At 40.0% G+C, this 17354-nt stretch overlaps 1 protein-coding gene across 1 annotated transcript in view; it reads left to right on the top strand.

Annotated features, from left to right (window-relative positions):
- LOC123769472 (uncharacterized) overlaps positions 1–17354 on the top strand; it is a 385122-nt gene that overhangs the window by 320492 nt on the left and 47276 nt on the right. Inside the window, 1 exon segment of the mRNA XM_045760589.2 lies at positions 1034–1387. Within this exon segment, the coding sequence (XP_045616545.2) occupies positions 1081–1387 (307 nt within the window). The 5' untranslated portion in view covers positions 1034–1080.

Genomic DNA, 17354 nt, shown 5'->3' with positions numbered 1-17354 from the left:
GAGTGGTAGACGGTTGGAACAAGTTAAGTGAGAAGGTGGTGGAGGCCAAGACCGTCAGTAGTTTCAAAGCGTTATATGACAAAGAGTGCTGGGAAGACTGGACACCACGAGCGTAGCTCTCATCCTGTAACTACACTTAGGTAATTACACACACACACACACACACACACACACACACACACACACACACACACACACACACACACACACACACACACACGCACATCAACAGGTGTACAGATTCCTGAGCCTATTGGGCTCTATCATATCTGCACTTGACTCCATACACAGTTTCAAGTGTAGATATGATAGAGCCCAATAGGCTCAGGAATCTGTACACCTGTTGATTGACGGTTGAGAGGCGGGACCAAAGAGCCAGAGCTCAACCCCCGCAAGCACAACTAGGTGAGTACGCACACATGCACACGCACGCACACACGCACACACACTCATAAATCTCAAAACAAGATAGGTCACTGGGTTAGGTATAAGAGACCGGGCAGTACAGTATTACCTAATGGTTTGTTGTGTGGCTGGTGGCTGAAGTTGAGAGAAATGTGTAGTGGGCGGTGGTGCATGGGAGGTTAAGAGGCGGGAGAGGCAGCAGGTAGGCTGGGGGTGTGGAGAGGGGGCGAAGGTGTGAATGAGAGGAGAAAAGTCGACATGTAGGGAAGGACTGGGGGGGTGAAGGAAAGGGGGAGATGGTGGAGGGATACAGGATAAGATGTAGGGGAATGGAGTTGATGTCTCTTGGAGATAAGGAGGGGGGGAAGGAGCAGGGATAAGTACGTACGTTGGCGGTGATAGTGCAGGGAATGGCGAAGAGAAGAATCTAGTGAATTGAGAAGGACTGCGAACGGGGAATTGAGGGGGTGCAGGGAGTTGGGAAGGAGGTAAGTGGGAGGGGAGGGGGGCGGGAGGGTGCAGGGAGTTGAAGAGGAAGGGGTGCTGTAGATTTTATTAATTGTTTTTATTATTATAAATATTACTGTTTGACACTGCTCTCCACTAAAATCTTCTTTGACTTCTGCAGGAGCAGCAGTAGAAGCCACCGCGTGAACCATGAGAGGTTGAGGTGCCATGAACAGCAGATTCGAGGTGTGCAGCATCAATAACAGCACCCCTGGTAACAACAACAATAATAATAGCACCAACAACAACAGCAGCACCATCAACAGCAGCAGCAGTAGCAGCAACAGCAGCAGCAGCAACAACAACAACAGTAGCAACAACAACAGTAGCAACAACAGCAGCACCAACAGCAGCAACAACAACAGCAGCAACAACAACAGCAGCACCAACAGCAGCAGCAGCAGCAGCAGCAATAGTCTTCATAGAGGATCTTCTTATCAAAGTGTTCCACCATCTCCAGCCACGTCGCGAACCAGTTAGTATTGTTTTACTCCGTTTGCTGCATTTATGGGTCATTACTAATTTCCAGTTGTAGGGAGGCCATTGATACTTGGCATCTTGAGGTATTTTACCTGTTCATGTATGAGGCTGTTGCTTACTGTAATTAAAGTGAATGGGGGACCTAATTAACTGTAGTTTTACTCATTGTCGTCCCCCAGTGGAGGGGGGGGAGGTCGTTGCCGTTCCTCAGTGGAAGGGAGGGGGTCGTTGCCGTCCCCTGGAGGAGGGGGGGGGTCGATGCTGTCCCCCCGGAGGTGGGGGGGTCGTTGCCGTCTCCCAGAGGGGGGATGGTGTTGCCGTCCCCCGGTGGAAAGGGTCGTGGCCGTCCCCCGATGGAATAAAATTTTATATATTTTGATTTTTTGGGTGGTCGTAATGCAAACCTGTGGAGAATGATTGGTGACTAGCTTTAAGGAAGTTCATTGTTTACTCTAGTGAAGGGAAGATTGAAGTTCATCTCTTGCGCTTGTGGAGGGAAGATATGCTTACTCTGGATATGTTTATAGCTGAGTAGATTACTGCTCGCAATAGTAGATCTAGTTCATTATCTACTGTGTATGGAGGGAAGTAATTGTTTGCTTTGTAGAGGGAGGTCAGTGCTTACTCTACATCTAGCCTTATTCTCTCTCACTTTGCATGTACTATTCACACTTATTTCCAAATTCCTCTCAATCTGTTCCTCAAAATCACTGGTTTATGCACCACAGTATTATATTTTCCATCCATTCCTTATGACCAAATCATCTTGATATACTCTTCTCAATCTTAAGATTTATGATACTGTACTGAATTTTGCTCTCTACATTTTTTGTACCATTTTCATTTCCTACTTTATCTTCCTAAAGCTGTTAATACATTTCAGATTATGTTTCCAAACCAGGGCTGTCATTGTGGCAGCCATTTTTATTCCCTGATTTATTTACTCTCAACTTGTGCACAAATTTCCCTTCTTGTCATTTACAATTCCCAGGGATTTCAGTTGATCAACAATTTCTTTGAGTTCTCAGTTTCCTCCTCCTTCATTTGGTGTTGATTTCTCGTTACGCTGTGATTCGTTTACTTTTTGTCGCTGATCACTTTTAACAGTCTCTTCTCGCACGCATCAACATGGCTTTCAACTGATGTTGTTATATCTCTTATCATTGTTTGCTAAAATTTGTTCATTGTTTGCTAAAATTTAACATATCAAATTTTATGTATTCTACTTGACAGTATTTGTTATATGCAAATTTCACTACCTTTTCCAGTATTATTACCCTGAGAGGTACTATTTAATTGTGGTGTAGTTTATCCTGGTATGACTTACAGTAAATATGTGATGACAGCCAGAAAGAAGAGCAAGTCAAGCACACAGTAACACAACAGTGGACATAGTCTCCGAACAGGTTAGACATTTCCACCATACAGTATTTATGAGAGGGCAGCTGTAGCCAAAAATGAAGCAATGTGGGCCTAGAGTGGGGGTGGGGGGGGGGGGGGGCAGGAATCACAGTGTTGACTTGAGTGGTGTCAGCAGAGGCTGTTGCTTGGATGCACTGAATGCACTGCTGGAGAAGGTGAGGAGACAATATAAGTGGAGACAAGAATACTTCTCCTGGCACTTGTCCAAGGGAAAGTGATTTAAAAGTATGGGTTGCTTTGATACATATCAGGTGTGAGAGTGCTGGTGATGTCCAGACTGTGTGTGTGTTAGTGTGTTAGTCCCCAGAAGGTCCAATGCAAGCAACTTGCTTAAGTGTAGCTGCAAGCAGGTTGTTACAATATAGTAACAGCCTTCCCTCACATGAAGAATCAGAGTCTAGGAAGCATGTAGGCAAGTGAACCATATGGCCAGAATTTATTGTAAATCCCTCCTGACTAAAGTTGTCATCATTCTCATCGAAGTCCATGGCATTGGCTGGTGGGGCGGGACTGGTGCATCCAAGCGGTAGTGATGGTAGTGTTTCATGGGATGTTTTCATGCTCTTCGTATTGTTGGATGGTAGCTTTGCGTGGAATAGTTAGAGGATAGTAATGAATGATAAGTTAATACTTCTTTCACAAAGAAGGGAAAAAAGCAGGTGCAAAAAATTATAAATCAATGGCTCTACCCTCATCATAAAAAGCTTTGTAAGAGTACTAAGAAATAAGATTACAAATCACATGGAATCACATCTGCATAACCGTAGACAATGCAGTTTCAGAACAGGGTGCTCCTGTCTCTCACAGTTGCTAGATTACTGTGACATGGCCTTAGGTGCCATGGAAGACGAGCAAAACACAGATGTAATATACACAAACTTTGCAAAAGCTTTCAAGAAATGTGACCATGGTGTTGTTGCGCACAAAATGTGTAAAAGGAATTACTGGCAAAATAGGAAGATGGATCTTCAACTTCCTACCGAACAGAACAGTGTAATAGTCAACACGGTAAAATCCGGATCATCTACCGTGAAAAGCTCGGTCCCCCGAGGTACCTGTACTGTACTTGCTCTGGTACTTTTTCTTAAACTAATACTGTATCATGCATAGACAAGGATACAAACTACAGCACTGTATCATTTGCAGATGATGCTAGGATTTTCATGCGAGCAGACAATATAGAGGACACATGTCTGAAAGGTATCATTGCTGCAGGTTGGTAGTAGATGCTGCATATGCTAACGGAGCTGGGTCACTGTTCAGTTACCATGTTTCACCAGAAAACAGGTGGTATTTGCCATTTCATGACTACTTCCACAATAGAGGAGGGCAGCTTTGAGATAATCATACTTTCTACTGATTGGTGGGTTCCAGAGAGTTGTGGAGGCGAAGATAAGTGAGGGAGTATGTGTGATGGGATAAGGGCTTGGGAGTATGTGGGCAGTTTTCTCTGAAGAGACATGATGCACAGTATCTGTACCAGTGTTTTGTCACACCTGTTATGTGTTCATGGTTGGGTGTAGCATCATTCTACAGTAACTAAAGTAGTGTGTGACAACCAGACAAGAGTAGATAAGAAGCCTAAAAAGACTAGGGGTAATCATGTTAAAGACATTTCTTAATAAACATGATAAAGAAACTCTCAACTGCTAGACAAATAAAAGCTGGTTAACATGACCCTTTCGTACAATTGATGCTAAAGCAGTGATGGTACGTTTTTAGACACTAGTACTGTATTCTCTTGAGAACACGTGGACAACTTTTTCTGTCCAAATAATCCAATAAAACCCCTAAATTACTGGAACCCGCTAAAAAAAAAAAACTCATTGTGCTCCCTAGAGTGCAGGTAAGAGATGCATCATAATGCACAACTGAAACATATTTGAGGAATTAGTTCCAAATCTGCACACTGAAATACAGGTACTGTAGTTCCTTTCAAGACAGAATGTACAAAAATAGTCCCACTGAATCAATAAATATCCAAGTTTTTACAAGACCTTCCTTTGAAATAAAAGGAACATAACTAGCTGGGGATTTGGTAAACGCCTTCAAAGGGTACCTAATAAAAACCAGGCTGTGACTCCTATGTTAGACTGAATGCAGCAATGTCAGCCTTGTCAACCTGATCGTCAGTCATGAAACCTGGTCAAAGACTAGGTTGCAAGTAATTTTCCTCTAAACCACCTCATGGCAGGTCAGGTCCCGAATTTGCTCAATAAAGTGTCAAACTTACTTTATTGAGATATATAGCAAGAAGTGTATAATAAATCCAATGCATAGCAAAGGGGCCATAAACACAATTAGAGAATATCGGAGATCTGTGATAATTTATCCTCCATAACAAATGCAAGAATATTGCCAGAACAAGAGTTGATGTCTTCTAGAGGGAGCTTGACAAGGTTCTGTGGCCAACCCGTCCTCTTAAAAATGTCGCTTTTCATTCGTATGCGCGCTATGGTCAAAAATGGACGTAATTTGAAATGAAATTGGCTCAGGAAAGTGATGTACTGTTCCCGTTTTCTATTTGGGTCGTCTGGCTTACTCGGAAATGTTAGGAGAGGAAACTTTCAGTTAAAGATTTTCATGACGTTTTGAAACTAGGAGACTTTTCTGCCCTTTCCTGGAGAAAAAAAAATCTCATAAGTGAAACCAACAACCACACAATATAGACTATAGTACCTGTACTGTATATAGAAAGTATGTTGAGGAATTCTTAGCTGAGCCAACTCAGGATAAACTTAATGTTTGAATGCAAATGAGATTGTCATTATCACAAAGCATTTCAACGTGACAATCGGATATGAGGTAACCTGCATGCAAAAATGATCTTGGCATTTTTCCATAAAGTTTATTGGCTTTTGATTGAAGAGGTGAAGCTAGAACTTAAGAAATGAAGCACAGAATGTGAAATAAGGTAGAAAAATATATACTGTACTGTAAACATAGAAATAAAAAGAGAGAAATAAAATAAAAATAAATAAAATTCGTACAATTTAAGCTATGCCCTCTTTCTGGAAAATTTTACTAGCTTTGATTCAACATCTGGTATGAATATTGCAACAATTGGTACAGGTTTCAATATAAATAAAATAGAGGTACTGTAGATATATATTAAAACACAATTTAAGATCACACACGGATTGAAATGGCCACGATTCGCGGAAGTCAGGACATGGAGGAAGAAGGAAGATAATTTTTAACCTACAACAGGATTTTGTTTGTGGTACCCTATTTTGTGCTAGTTAGCATACTTGTATTGTATGCAATAACATCTGGGTTTGAATAATGGGCAAGGTAGGATGGATAACTGCTTGATGAGTTCTGGGAGTTCTTAGACTCCCCAAGGCTGGCCCGAAGCCTGGCTTGACTTGAGAGGATGATCCAATAGGCTGTTGCTTGGAGTGGCCCACAGGCCCACATATCCACCACAGCCCGCATGGTCCAGCACTTCTTGAAAAGTATCTAGTTTTCTGTTGAAGATGTCTACAGTTGTTCTGGCAATACTGTACTGTATTTCTTATACTCAGTTGTTCTGTTCTGCATTTTCTTCCATATTGTTCACTCCAGTGTGTTATTTTACTGTGTAGACTTGGGACCTGGCCCTCCAATATTTTCCCCTGTGTATATTATTTTATATCTCTCTCGTCTCCTTTCTAGCAAGTACATTTGGAGTACTGTACTTTGAGATGATCCCAATAATTTAGGTGCTTTATCACATCTGTGTTTGCCGTATATGTTCTCTGAACTCCCTCTATTTCAGCAATCTCTCCTTCTTTGAAGGGGGGAAGTGAGTACTGAGCAGTACTCAAGACAGGACAGCACAGGTGATTTGAATAGTACAACCATTGTGATGGAATCCCTGGATTTGAAAGTTCTCGTAATCCATCCTATCATTTTTCTGGCTGAAGTAATATTTGCTTGGTTATGCTCCCTAAACGTTAGGTCATCAGACATCTTTATGTATTCCCAAATCCTTGACATGATGCTTTCATACTATGGGCAAATCTGATTGTATTTTGTACCCAGTATTGTATTTAATGTCCTCATTTTTACTGTACCTGAATACCTGAAGTTTCACTGTTGATAAGAGAAACTGTTTAATCATTTATGGTCCCTTTGTACCAATATTTGGGGACCTAGATATTTATTTTGGGAATAATGTTCTTTGGTAAAGCTGGGTTACATATACTGGTAGTGGATATCTATGGGGTTGTTAAGTGTTACATTGATTGGTTTGTAAATTTGTAAAACAAATAAAACTTTAATTTTACTGGCTTAGTTACTGAAAGGACAAAGGGAAGGCCAAATGATTGGGGTCACAAAATTAACTCAGTATAACCCACTAAGCAGAGGTAGATGACAGGCAGAATAAATTCAAAGAATGCTAAAGAAGAATACTTTCAGATCACAACTAAACAAATTTACTGAACATGGACTTAAACTGGGATAGACCATACTGGCTAGAGGCTTAGTCATTAACAAGTAAAGAGTTTCTTTAGTGAACACTAAAGCTCTGCCTCTTCTTTTGAAAGAAACCATTTACAAGTTTTGGTTCAAACACCCTCGGCCTACCTATTATGGACAAGCCAATTCCAGTATAGTGGTATCTCGGTTTCCAGAGACGGGTTATCTTGAATTTATCTTGATGATTTTGGGGCTTAGCATCTCTGCGGCCTGGTCCTCGACAAGACCTCCTATTTGTTACACACCCCCAGGAAGCAGCCTGTAGTAGCTGTATAACTCCCAGGTACCTATTTACTGTTAGGTAACAGGGGCCTCAGGGTGAAAGAAACTGCCCATTTTGTTTCCACCTCCACCGGGGATCGAACCCGGAACCTCAGGACTATGAATCTAAAGCTCTGTCCACTCAGCTGTCAGGCCCCTTGACAACTGGCCGCTTCCAGGTCGTAATAAAAAATTTGTAACTTGAAACAAATTTTCCCATAAGAAATAATGTAAATTGAATTAATCCGTTCCACACTCCCTAAAATATTAACTTCAAAATACGTTTCATACATAATTCACACACATTTTTTACTATAGTATGTACAAGTTATAGCTTACCTCATTACAACATCAGGCAGTGATGACTTCTCTCGGGGGTACTCACTCTCTCCCATGTTTTGCAGGCATACCACTAGGACCTGGTTGTGGCTCACTGCTTGCTTGTCTTACTAAGAATCTGTCTAAAGACACTTGTTTTTCCCTACATTTTAACATTTGTCTGTAGTGAGACATCACATTGTCATTAAAAAGGTCAATGCAAATGGCCTGCTACAGCTTTATCTGGGTGAGTTTTTTCAACAAAACATTGGAGTTCTTCCCATACTTCACATTTTCTTAATGAGGAAGGGACTGCCACTTTTCACAACTATTTTCTTAGGTTGAAACTTACCGCTGACTTTATTGGAACCCATGGCATGATATATAATAATTACTTTTATGTTAAAAAAAGCACAAACAATTAAATTCTTTACAAAGAATTCAAGTGCGATCATCACTAAGCGGGGGGGTCTGGTAAACTGAAGTGGGGTCGCCCGTGCCACCAGGAACCATGTGCTCCGTCGACCCATACGTGTATCAACAGTCGAAAGTCGAGGCAAAGGTCATGAGTCAAATCGAATTTTCTGATGAAATTGGGGTCGTAACTCCAAAAATTTGTATGTAGGGGTATTCGTAAGTCGAGATTCCACTGTACTGTATATTGTTTGATATAAAAAAAGTAATGAGTGCTCAGGCTAACATTTCTCGAAAATTGGTCAACCTCACAATTAGTGGCCGTAATAGTTTTAACTCATTTTGTCCAGAAGCTTGTGTATATACATACTTTAGGCTGGTATTGAGGTCCCCCTCCCCCTTCCTCTCCAAGGTCGAACTGTTGATCCTCCCTAGGGTACAACCCTGCAACTGCTGCCAAACTTAAAATTTACTGCTATTACTATTGATTACCTATTTAAAGCTAGGTGGACAGAGGCATTAGGTGAAAGGAAATGTGACCAACCATTTCTGTCCCATCCAAAAATCAAACCCAGGATCCCAGATTGTGAGTTGAAAATGAAGCCAACTGCACTGAGCTTTGACAGTCTTGGTATCAATGCAGTCCAGGGAATAAAATCTGATCCTTGTATCTTGACCTAGTACCACCTCACTGTTTGTTACTTGTTCTACACACGTGTTGAAAAAGAATGTTCAACAATTTCATAATTTACACCCAAATCCTATACAGTATTTAAATAGCTGGTGAGATTTCTAAATCAATTGGCAATACCCTATTACACCTGCTTTTTCATTGCAACTCATTTCAGCTTTTGGTTTACCGTTTAGTAAGGTTATAATAAACTAGGGCCACTTCTTATAGCTTTGTCATGTATTTGTAAGGTGATCCATATATGATGATGACCACTGGTGTCCCCTGCTAGCACATTACCATCTCAGTAATTTCAAAGCGCTATATGACAGAGTGCTGGGGAGACAGGACACCACTGTTACCTATCGTACGTTACGGCTCGTGATCCTACAACAGCCAAACTTTAATAAGTCTAGGGATACGACACAACTGCTGTTCTCAATAGCGAATCACCAGTATAACCCCTTAATCGGTAATGAGCATAAAATAGAATCTTCATAGGACTGAAGAATAAAGACACTAAGTATATATATATATATAATATTATATTAAATAAATCTCAAGGCAAACAGATGATTATATGGTCCCAATATATCACATTAAAAATATCACTGTAACTTCCAGACATTAAATCAATACTAAGAATAATTATATGGCTAGAACAAAAGAATGACTTAACTCCAAGATGATATCTCCCTGGTTTCTGCTCAGCTACTGAACAGAATCACGCGAGAATCAAAAGAGATTGCCTCGCCCCGCGAATAAATTGCCAAAGTTACAATATTTATTATTTCAACAATGGAGCACTACATTGTGACAAGAGTAATCTTAAACTAACTTAATGAATAATTAGTACATATTGATATAGACAACAAAAGTACGTGTTTCTTTACATAGTAATTAAAATATGCATACAGAATAGCATAATGGCATGCACACCCCAGCAACGGACGATCCCACGACAATTTGCCAGATACAGTTCACTCAATTATTATTTCACTCTGTTACCCACTTATGATCACATATAAATCATTAGTTCCCGTGGGAAAACTGATCACACAAAGAAATAAACAATCATTCCCACGATACGCGGGGCCTAACGCCAACACTGTAACATGAATGTGCATTTGCATAGAACATATAAGTATAACAATATACATGCTTGTAATTTACATACAATTATAAATGTACATATTAATATATTCACTTACGTATCTTATAAGGGTACGTAACACTTCCACCTCCAAGAAAAAAAAATGCAATGGATTGAAGATCAATGGCATTTTTTCAGAAGTAAAAATGTTAAGTAAAAAGAAACATTTCATTTATGGTACATCAAAACTTCTTGACAAAGCATCAGCAATAACATTTTGTCTGCCTGGAATATGTTTGATTTCTACATTAAATTCCTGCAAAAACAATGACCATCGCAGAATTCGTTGGTTCTTGACTTTCATCATATTTATAAAGATAAGGGGGTTGTGGTCTGTAAATACTAACACTTTATTTCCTGATAAGTAAATCTCAAACTTCTTGATTGACAATATAAGACCCAACGCCTCCTTTTCTACCACGGAATAATTTCTCTGAGCTGCATTAAATTTTCTGGAATAGTAATACACAGGATGCTCAATCTGGTCTAAACCAACTTGAATAAGCACAGCACCTATTCCAACATTAAATTCATACGCACCATCAGGTGTAACAAAAGCAGTAACCTCTCTAGCATACTCTGTTAATGGAATTTGATAATACCCTTTTGACAAATCAAGCTTACTTACATATTCGGCATGACCTATGGACTCTATACATTCTTCCAACAAGGGTAAAGGAAAAACGTCCACTGTAGTGTTCTTGTTCAGTTTCCTGTAATCCACGCACAATCTCCAGGTTCCATCTGGTTTTGGCACTAACAAACACGGAGAGCTCCAAGTACTTTGACTTGGCCGAATGAAATCATGCTGGAGCAGATATTCCACTTCTGCTTGCATAATTTTCCTCTTTTCGGGATTCACTCGGTACGGATGTTGTCGAATGGGGGTGCTGTCCAGGAGCTGAATGTCGTGTGTGATGAGGTGGGTCTGGGTAGGAACCTCCCCAAACAGAGATGTATGGTTGTCCAGCAGAACCTGGAACTCATCACGTTGTTCCTCCTGTAAATGACATAGCATCTCCCTGCCATTGGAACTGGAACTGAGAAGTTGGATATTAACATCGTGTCCCTCACTACAATTATCCTCAGGTGGTAACTCTTCCCGACTAAAACAAGCTACTACACCAGGTCCAACATAAGCTTTTAATCTGTTAATGTGTACAGTCATTTGGGGTTCTGAAAGATTAGGGTTAATTAGTTTATAAGTTAGGTCTCCCACCTTGTCTACCACTTGGTAGGGTCCTGCGAACTTATGGGACATGGAAGTCCCCATACGAGGTTTCAACACCAACACCAAATCTCCGACATCAAACGACCTTAGCTTAGCCTTGAACTTCTTGTCATATCGTACTTTCATGGCTTGTTGAGTCCTTCCCAGATGTTCTTTCGCCAACTCACGAGCCCGACACAACTTAGCCTTGACCTCACTCAAGTACAATCCGCTCTGATGAACAGAGACATCTCCCAACAACTTTTCTTGTAGCATTTTAAGAGGACCTCTTACTTGGTGACCAAACACTAGTTCAAAGGGTGAACAGCCCAATGACTCTTGTAGCCCTTCTCTAGCAGCAAACAACACAAAGGGGAGATTCTCATCCCAATTACGTGGATGAGTTTCTCCGGTTGTCTTCAGCATTTGTTTCAAAGTCTGGTGGAAACGTTCAAGTCCACCTTGGCTTTGTGGATGATATGGACTGGACAATTTGTGCCGAATCCCTCGGGATTCGCAAAAAGTTCTGAAAACTTTAGAAACAAAATTTCCCCCATTATCACTCTGAATAACTCTAGGCATTCCAAACAACGAAAAGAATCTTTCAAGACACTTGATGAGATTATGAGCCTTGGTATTCCGTAGAGCATAAGCTTCAGGAAATCTAGTAGTCATACACATGAGTGAACAAAAACATGTTACCCGATTTAGTCTTAGGTAAAGGACCCACACAATCAATTACAACATGAGTAAATGGTTCATCAGGAACTACAATAGGTTGCAATGGTGCTCTAGGTACAGATTGATTTGGTTTACCAACAATTTGACAGGGTATACAGTTATGACAATATCTGACCACGTCTTTCTTTAACTTTGGCCAGAAAAAATATTTACTTATCTTATGGTACATATTCGTGATACCTTGATGACCTCCCATGGGATCATCATGTGCAGCCTGCAGGACCTGCCTACGATAATCATTGGGGACAACGAGTTGGGTTCTAATCTCACAATCCTCTGAAGAGGGAGTTCCCTTGGGTCTCCACCTTCTCATCAGAAGTCGATCCTTGAAGAAGAAACCCGTCCCTTCCTCCAATGCATCAATATTATCAGGAGCCTCAGAAATACACTTACTTAAACTAGGATCAGTAGTCTGTACAACACTTAAGGGCAATGACTCAGACTCAGCAGCGAGCGGGCAAGAACCTAGTAGCTTGATCTCTTTTCCCGATTGATCAGAATAAAATGGAGTCATAGCTACTTCGGCCTCACTCTCGACAACTGGCGCACTGGAGACAAGCGGGCAAGGTACAGATAGTTCAGCCTCCTCACCTTCACTTTCCTTGTGATTTAGGTTCGGCGGGGCTTCTACTACGGCCTCACTCTCATCATCCAGTCGAGTCATAAAAGAATCCTCAAGATCCACCTCCCACTCCTTTACTGAAGGGGTCCTCGTCTTGGGATCAGCAACCTTAGTGAAGACAGGATTACTCTCACCTGTTTTTCCCATTGATCTAGTAACAACACAAGCAGGGTAAATAATATCATCATCTGCTTCCGGTTGAGCTAATACATTATGGGGTTTAGTTAACATGATGGGACACTTTGGCCCTACAACCATTTGGTTGCCAAAATCATTACCTAGAATAATGTCTACCCCAGGAATGGGCAGTTGTTTACTTACACCAACATTACACCATCCTGAAGTATATTTAGAATCAAGGTTAACTTGCAATAAGGACACTGGTTGCACACTTCCGGCAATACCCTGGAGAAGCACAACTTCACCCAGATCTCGGGTGTCAACATCATCAAGTACCTTCTGGGTAATAAGAGACTGTGAAGCTCCAGTATCACGGAGTAATTGAACAGTCTTATGTCTACCATTAGTACATAATAAGGTACCTGTGGACATATAGGGTTTGAATTCAGCCATCCAATTGGGACTGACTGTAATACATGAAGAATTAATAGGTTGCACTCCTTTACTCATAATAAGACCAGTTGGTCGGAGTTCAGGATGCAAACTAAAACATGAAGAAATCACATGCCCCCTTCTCTTACAATGGGTACAATGTTTGACAGTGGACACACTGGTATAACCAACTGCCGGTTTAGAATTAGCATTACTAGGCTTAGATGATCCTGGCAATGGAGTAACCATCTTAGGGTTAGTAAGAGAAGAGTTCACGGGAGTAACTGTCGCACCAGGAGGAGACTTATACTGATAAGGAGTACGGTGAGCATTGAAATTTACTCTACGACTAGACTTAGGTGAAGTGGCCGTAAACGGGGCCTTAGTCAGCAACTCATGCTCATCCGCGAGCTTTGACAGCTCATCAATATCGGTTACATTCTTTTGTTCTGCCATAAAAGTAGACAACTGGTCTGGAAGACAGGACAATACTTCTTCCATTATGAGAAGATTCTTTAGAGCATCAAAATCAGTGACTGCAAGTGACTTTAACCATCTGTTGCAAAAATTCGTCTTCTGACGAGTAAAATCTGCTATTGTTTGATCCTTGATTCTCCTTAGGTTCCTGAACTTTTGCCTGTGTGCCTCTGGATTTAGCTGGTATGCATTGAGGATGCTTTTCTTTACAAAGTCATAATCAAAACTATGAGCGTCAGGGAGGGATGTGAAAACCTCCTGACTACGCCCCTTGAATTGAGACTGCATAATGGCTACCCACTGATCCCTTGGCCAGTTCATACTGATGGCAATTTTATTAAAATGTGCAAAGAAAACCTCAGGATCTTCCTCATTGAACTTGGGCAACTCTATATACTTATTCATCCTGATGGGATTATTATCACTATTTGTTGAAACATTACTAGTATTTCCATGCCCAGCTGCCATACGCTGTGATTCAAGCCTGAAGTTAGTGTCCGCCATTTGTTGTTGAATCTCTAATTGCCTAGTTTGTTCCTCGGCTTGTTGCTTCTTTGTGGCTTCAAGTTGCAACTCAATTAAACCTCTCTGGTTTTGTGCCGCAATTTCTAAACGCCTAGTCTCCAGCTCCCTTTGCTGAGCTTCAGCCTCTAATATTTGCTGTTGCTGTTGAGCTTCAATCTCTCTTTGACGAGCTTCAGCCTCTAATATTTTCTGTTCCCTTTGAGCTTCAAGCTTAGCATTGGCTATTTGCGCTTCTAACTCAAGACGCTTTAACGTCATCTGATCACTCGACTCCTCTCTTAACTCTTCTAGAATTTCTTCATCTAAATCCCCATTCTCAACAAAATGCGTCACAATGACTTTCAATATTTGGGCTTTAACCATTCTATTGCTGGCGGTCAAATCCAAATGATTTGCCATTTGTATTAACTCAGTCTTTTTAAGGTTCTGAATCCCTTCAAAGTCTGGGTGAGCCACCAACGCTGCAACTTTCTCCTCCATCGTTACTAACACTTGGCACTTGATTCACAAAATTAATTAACACAATGGCACTGCACTACACTTCACTGTAAAATTGTCACCACACTGAAAATTCGCTTGGCCTCACTGCATAAACAAAATATATAGGATGACTTACCTCAAAATCGTGAAACGTTGTTACTTGACACACAGGAAGGCTTGCTTGGCACATGGAATAGTTCTTAAGAAACACACAGAGACACTTGACACACTGGTACCTAGGAAGGCAAGGTTAGATTAGTATAGTTAAGTTAAAGTGGGACAATATATCCCGGACAGGCCCCCATAACTCTTTGTTACCTATCGTACGTTACGGCTCGTGATCCTACAACAGCCAAACTTTAATAAGTCTAGGGATACGACACAACTGCTGTTCTCAATAGCGAATCACCAGTATAACCCCTTAATCGGTAATGAGCATAAAATAGAATCTTCATAGGACTGAAGAATAAAGACACTAAGTATATATATATATATAATATTATATTAAATAAATCTCAAGGCAAACAGATGATTATATGGTCCCAATATATCACATTAAAAATATCACTGTAACTTCCAGACATTAAATCAATACTAAGAATAATTATATGGCTAGAACAAAAGAATGACTTAACTCCAAGATGATATCTCCCTGGTTTCTGCTCAGCTACTGAACAGAATCACGCGAGAATCAAAAGAGATTGCCTCGCCCCGCGAATAAATTGCCAAAGTTACAATATTTATTATTTCAACAATGGAGCACTACATTGTGACAAGAGTAATCTTAAACTAACTTAATGAATAATTAGTACATATTGATATAGACAACAAAAGTACGTGTTTCTTTACATAGTAATTAAAATATGCATACAGAATAGCATAATGGCATGCACACCCCAGCAACGGACGATCCCACGACAATTTGCCAGATACAGTTCACTCAATTATTATTTCACTCTGTTACCCACTTATGATCACATATAAATCATTAGTTCCCGTGGGAAAACTGATCACACAAAGAAATAAACAATCATTCCCACGATACGCTGGGCCTAACGCCAACACTGTAACATGAATGTGCATTTGCATAGAACATATAAGTATAACAATATACATGCTTGTAATTTACATACAATTATAAATGTACATATTAATATATTCACTTACGTATCTTATAAGGGTACGTAACAACCACGAGCGTAGCTCTCATCCTGTAACTACACATAGGTAATTACTTAGTAATTACCTAAGAACAGTCTAAGAAAGGACAATCTTGATGTTAATTAATCTATGACTATCAGAGGTGTGGAGGCATGTTGCTGGTATCCATTTCAAGTTTTCAGTCGATATCTCTTGTTGCTCGAGTACAAAGTAGTCATAGCATATTCTCAGTGTTTACTGTTTCACTAATTTTCCTGTTCAAAGCATGATTGGTAGTGTGCTAGTATGGGCAACCTCTGATAAGCATTCTATGCTCACAATACTGTACTGTACTCTTATATCCGAGTGTTATCATTCGACAATTATGTGCTTTCACTTGCTTCTCTGTAGAAATACTCATTAGGAACATTAATAGTTAAACACTTGACAAAGCTCTTAAAATTGCTGGTCTCTTCAGTGCTACTCATCTTGATTAATATATTTGTTTCATAAAGTCATTCACTAGTTTTAAATATTAGACAAATTTCAAATATACAGACTATTGCAGAATCCCAAAGCACTTAGAAATGTTTTCCCTGAACTTTTAAGAATAATATTGGAGCCTACTGTACTGAGTGTGCAAAAGACTTGACGAAAAAAGTATATTCTTGTTGTTTTCTGTAAGGAAGGCAGTTAAACATGTTTGATACCAGTTTGAATTTGACGACAACTTTTATTAGAATGTTTCAGACCTGTAGCAATTACTTGTGTATGAGTAATTCTCTTCTAAATAAATTATGCTACATCATACAAAATATTTACAGGCACCCAGAAAGAATGTGACTGTACTAGTATTTCATATTCAACAGCCTACAGAAGTTCACAATGGAATTGACACGCTACTCAATTTTGCTAATTCAACTAAAAATGGAATATGCATTGGGTCACTGTATTTAAATTGATTTGCAACATTAATTAATCGTGAAGACTACTGTGCATGTTAATCACAGCTCCGTGTGTGTGTGTGCTTACCAAAGTGTGTTTGTTGGAAGCAAGTTCCAGCTCTTGGATCCCTTCTCTTAAACAATTCGCTGGTGTGATGATTTCCTAACCAGTTGGCTTCATCATACATTGCTGTATTTATCATACAGTAATGTATTTACTGTACTTCTGATTCTATATTTGGATTTATCTTTTTGGTTCTTCTAGATATTTTGTTTGCTATCTTCACAGTGAAGAAATTAGCATCTCTCTCTTAATTTCATGTTTTCTACACTTGAATATTCAGTTTTCCATTTGTTTTTGTCTCATTCTGGATCAGTCCCTTTTAAATAGTTTGTCCATCATGTCCTTTAAAAAGACATTGTTGTAATTTTGAAGGGAAGGGAGACATTTGTTATATTGCTCATGTTATGTGGGGATTTATCTCCAGTTCTGGCTGTGCCTTTTAATTATTAATTAAGCCCTGGACTGTTCAGCTATTTAAAGGAACTACATCGAGGTGCATATGATA

The sequence above is a fragment of the Procambarus clarkii genome, chromosome 63 (genome assembly GCF_040958095.1).
Source record: "Procambarus clarkii isolate CNS0578487 chromosome 63, FALCON_Pclarkii_2.0, whole genome shotgun sequence".
NCBI lineage: Eukaryota > Metazoa > Arthropoda > Malacostraca > Decapoda > Cambaridae > Procambarus > Procambarus clarkii.
The sequence above is the reverse complement of the archived record's forward strand: the minus strand, read 5'-3'. Positions and strand labels throughout refer to the sequence as shown.